The sequence below is a fragment of the Argentina silus genome (genome assembly GCF_951799395.1).
Source record: "Argentina silus genome assembly, chromosome: 21".
Lineage (NCBI taxonomy): Eukaryota > Metazoa > Chordata > Actinopteri > Argentiniformes > Argentinidae > Argentina > Argentina silus.
In genome coordinates, this window is record NC_139675.1 from 9,696,587 (window position 1) to 9,701,586 (window position 5,000).

General features: G+C 46.1%; 1 protein-coding gene across 1 annotated transcript in view; it reads left to right on the plus strand.

Annotated features, from left to right (window-relative positions):
* Positions 1-5,000, plus strand: part of slit2 (slit homolog 2) — a gene marked incomplete at both ends in the record, with an annotated part of 47,879 nt that overhangs the window by 21,067 nt on the left and 21,812 nt on the right. Inside the window, 6 exons of the mRNA XM_083692861.1 lie at positions 139-210; positions 1,210-1,281; positions 3,431-3,502; positions 3,744-3,887; positions 3,999-4,162; positions 4,619-4,642. Coding sequence (XP_083548987.1) covers positions 139-210; positions 1,210-1,281; positions 3,431-3,502; positions 3,744-3,887; positions 3,999-4,162; positions 4,619-4,642 — 548 coding nt within the window. The remainder of the gene's footprint in view (positions 1-138; positions 211-1,209; positions 1,282-3,430; positions 3,503-3,743; positions 3,888-3,998; positions 4,163-4,618; positions 4,643-5,000) is intronic.

The window sequence follows — 5,000 nt, forward strand, 5'->3', positions numbered from 1 at the left end:
GGAATGATATGGGAAAGATAGTGCAGTGATATGGGAATGTTTCTGTTCTTCCTGACAGCAGTGTGTGTGTGTGTGTGTGTGTGTGTGTGTGTGTGTGTGTCTGTGTGTCTGTGTGTGTGTGTGTTGTTGTTGTTCCAGCCGGCTGGAGCAGAACTCCATCAAAGTGATTCCTGCAGGAGCCTTCTCTCCCTACAAGAAACTACGGAGGATGTAAGTAAATGGAGCAATACATTCTTCCATGGACAGTATATATATACACTCACCAACACTTTATTAGGAACACTATACTAATACTGGGTAGGGCCTCCCTTTATTAGGAACACTATACTAATACTGGGTAGAGCCTCCCTTGGCTCTCAAAACAGCCTCAATTCTTTGATGGCAGTGATTCCACAAGATGTTGGAAACATTCCTTTGATATTCTGGTCCATGATGACATGATTGCATCACGCAATTCCTGCAGATTTTTCAGGTGCAGTTTCAAGCTGTGACTCTCCCGTTCTACCACATCCCAAAGGTGTTCTATTGGATTCAGATCCGGTGACTGGGAAGGCCACTGAAGAACACTGACCTCATTGTCATGTTCATGAAACCAGTTTGAGATGACTTTAGCTTTGTGACATGGTGCATTGTCATGCTGGAAGTAGCCATTAGAAAATGGGTAAATTGTGGCCATGAAGGGAGGCACATGGTCAGCAACAATACTCAAATAGGCTGTGGCATTCAAGCGATGATTGATTGGTATTAACGGGCCCAAAGTGTGCCAAGAAAACATTCCCCACACCATTACACCACCTCCACCATGAGAAGGTGTACAGGTGTTCCTAATAAAGTGTTCAGTGAGTGTAAATATATGCACAAACGTATTCATATGTTTGTTCTTGCGTTTATACTTTTAAACAGAAGCATATAGACGCCCTTTGAGTGTGTGTGTGTGTGTGTGTGTGTGTGTGTGTGTGTGCGCGCGTGCGTGTGTATATATTCATATACTTGTACTCATGCTTCTGCTTTTAAACAGGGACACTTCTTGACCATGTTTGGGCATTGTGTTGTGTCGCATTGAAAGTCTGATCATGTCTGTTGAAATGGTTGAACAAATTGAAAGCCTTCTCTCTCCCTCTCTTTCTCTCTCTCTCTTTATCCCCTCCCCCTCTCTCTCTCTCTCTCTCTCTCTCTCTCTTTCCTTCTCTCCTTCTTCTCCATCCTCAGAGACCTCAGTAATAACCAGATATCAGAGCTGGCATCTGATGCCTTCCAGGGCCTGCGATCCCTCAACTCTCTGTGAGTCGCCGTGTGTGTGTGTGTGTGTGTGTGTGTGTGTGTGTGTGCGTGTGTGTGTGTGTGCGTGTATGTGCGCGTACATGTCTGTGTGCGTATCTGTGTGTCTGTGTCTCTCTGTGTCTGTCTGTCTTTATGTGTGTGTGTGTGTGTTTGCGTGTGTGTGTGGATGTGTGTGTGTGTGTGTATGATTAGCTCTTTGAATCAATAATTATAGTACTTTCATAAACATGATACAGTCCATATTTCACTCACCATTTTCCCCCAAAACCCATTCTCTATGAGTCGCTGTATTTCCTTGAATAGATAATTATAGTCTTTTTCTTGTCATTTACAAACCTCATCTCCCTGTTTAATAACTGTCACTCTTTGAATCAACAATAATAGTCTTTTTATTACCATCATACAATATGTCATCATAGCATATTTTACTGACCATTTCTCTCAGCAACCCAAATCTGGGTTTTTTTGTTGAACTGAGTAATAGTTTTCTACTTCAAGGGAGTATTATGGGATACGCTGTGCGTGTGAAGGAGGAGAGATGAGGGAGGGAGCGTTGGAGAGGGAGAGACACGGAGGAACAGAGGGATGGAGAGTTATTTCATGAAAGAGTTATATTAAGCCTTCGCCTTTCTTAAGTCAATAATTCATAGACGCTGAACTGCTGAATGGCTGCTTCTCGCTCCTTACGCATGCACCACTGAGAGAACACAAGCACACACACACACACACACACACACACACACACACACAGAAGCGTACGTACACACACACACACACACACACACACACACAGAAGCGTACGTACACACACACACACACACACACACACACACACACAGAAGCGTACGTACACACACACACACACACACACACACACACACACACCACACACACACGCACACGCATACACACACACACACAGAGAAGCGTTCACACACACACACACACACACACACACACACACACACACACACACACAGAAGCGTACGTACACACACACACACACACACACACACACACACACACACACACACACACACACACACACACACACACACACACACACACCACACACACACATGCACACGCATACACACACACACACAGAGAAGCGTTCACACACACACACACACACACACTGCACTGTGTGTAAGTGCCTCTCAGGACATTGGTGAAAGGATGCTAACGAAGCATATAGACTGCTTACTGTGTGTGTGTGTGTGTGTGTGTGTGTGTGTGTGTGTGTGTGTGAGAGACCTTAATGAACCATACACTCCCTCTCATGTCCTGCCTAACCCAAGCCTCTTAGCGACATCCACTCTCACCAGAATGAAACAACAGATTTAAACCACATGTGTTTCCAACCGCTGGAAGACCGAGTGTGTTCATGTGGACCGCATCCAGACACGCATCTCATCCAAGCATGTAGCGTGTCTGAGTGATAACGATATGTGTGTGTGTGTGTGTGTGTGTGTGTATCCTGTCTAGGTTTTGGTTAAGGTATGCGATAACGGCACGCATCTCAGCTAAGCATGTAGCGTGTCTGAGCGATAACGATGTGTGTGTGTGTTGTGTGTGTGCGTGTGTATGTGTCTATGTCTGTGTCTGTGTGTGTGTGTGTGTGTGTGTGTGTGTGTGTATGTGTGCGTGCTTGTGCATGTGTGTGTGTGTGTGTCTCCTGTCTGGGTCTGGGTCTGGGTCTGGATCTGGGTCTGTCTTTGTGTCTGTCTGTTTCTCTATGTATGTGTGTGTGTATGTGTGTGTGTGTGTGTGTCTGGGTCTGGATCTGGGTCGGGTCGGGTCAGGCAGAGTCATCACCAAGCGTGACCTGTTTGTTTATCTACTATGATGTATTTCTATAAAGAGCAGTGTGTGATAACTCTGTATACATTCCTCAACAGTTAGATTTATGAGGTTTATCTTGGGGAGACATGTGATGTGCTTTATGAAATAGTTTCTGTGAGACCGTTTTTCTGTCATGTTTCTTTTCCCTGGGGTTAAGAGTAGAATGTATCGACTGTGGTTTAATATCGTTTAAGGCATTTATTTGCATGTAGGATTCATGAATATGAACAGGAGTGTGTTATTATGTGTGTTGTTTGTTTTATGTGTGTGTTCTACTGTGATGTGTGTGATGTGTTTCCTCCAGGGTGCTGTATGGGAATAAGATCACTGAGATTTCTAAAGGACTGCTGGAGGGGCTGTTTGCTCTGCAGCTACTGTGAGTACGCACACACACACACACACACACACACACACACAGACACACGCATGCACATGCAGACACGCACACACACATGCACACACAGACGTGCGCGCACACACATACACACACTCACACACACACACACACACACACACACGATGCTGTGACTTAACAAGGCTACTTATTCACATCCATTTGGATATATTCCCAACCTCCCCTCTCTCTCTCTCTCTCTGTCTCCTTCTCTCTCTCCCAGGTTGTTGAATGCTAACAAGATAGCGTGTCTGCGTGTGGATGCGTTCCAGGACCTCCACAACCTCAACCTGCTCTCTCTCTACGACAACAAGCTGCAGACCATCGCCAAAGGAACATTCGCTTCACTACGCGCCATACAGACACTGTATGTACACACACACACACACACATACACACACACACACATACACACCATATTTATCGTTTGTCTTAGCTCAAAGTAACGTGTGTGTGTGTGTGCGTGTGTGTGTGTCAGTCACCTGGCCCAGAACCCGTTCATCTGTGACTGCCATCTGAAGTGGCTGGCCGACTATCTCCAAGACAACCCCATAGAGACCAGCGGGGCGCGCTGCACCAGCCCTCGCCGCCTGGCCAACAAACGCATCGGTCAGATCAAGAGCAAGAAGTTCCGCTGCTCAGGTAACACACACACACACACACACACACACACACACACACACACACACACATACACTCTCATAGGAATGGAGACAAACACACCCACACACACATCTCCTCTTCTCCTGTGTGGTCATTCTGTCTCTTCCTCAGAATGTTCCTCCAGCCTCTTATCAGTCCACTCCCTCTCTCTCAGCTAACATGACCTTATCCCTCCTCACTGCACACACACACACACACACGTACACACACACACACACACACACACACACACACATACATACACACACACACACACACACACACACACGTGTACACACACACACACACATACACACACACACACACACACACGTACACACACACACACACACGTACACACACACAGTACATTCTTTAGTACGCTCTTTTTTACACCATTTCCTCTTTTTAAGTGATTTTACATTCTCTCTCCCTCTCCCTCTCTCTCTCTGTTAGCTAGAGAACAGTATTTCATCCCAGGTACTGTATGTGCAGCATGTGTGTGTGTGTGAGGCACTCCAATCACTGACTGCACTGCTAGGCTTTACACACACACACACACACACACACACACACACACACACACACACACACACACACACACAGGAATGGAGACAAACACACACACACACACACACACACACAGCTCTGCTCTGCTCTGCTCTTTTTCACAGTAGGTCGAATGACACCTGTGTTCAGTTCACAGCCATGCTTTCTGTGTGGTTTAATAGCTGCAGTCTTCACCCTGCACCTAACCACCCAATCACCAGTACCCATAGTAACAGTGACCTTGCCGATAGTGGGAGTAAAATGATCGGCCTAACGAGCTTCAGTTCAT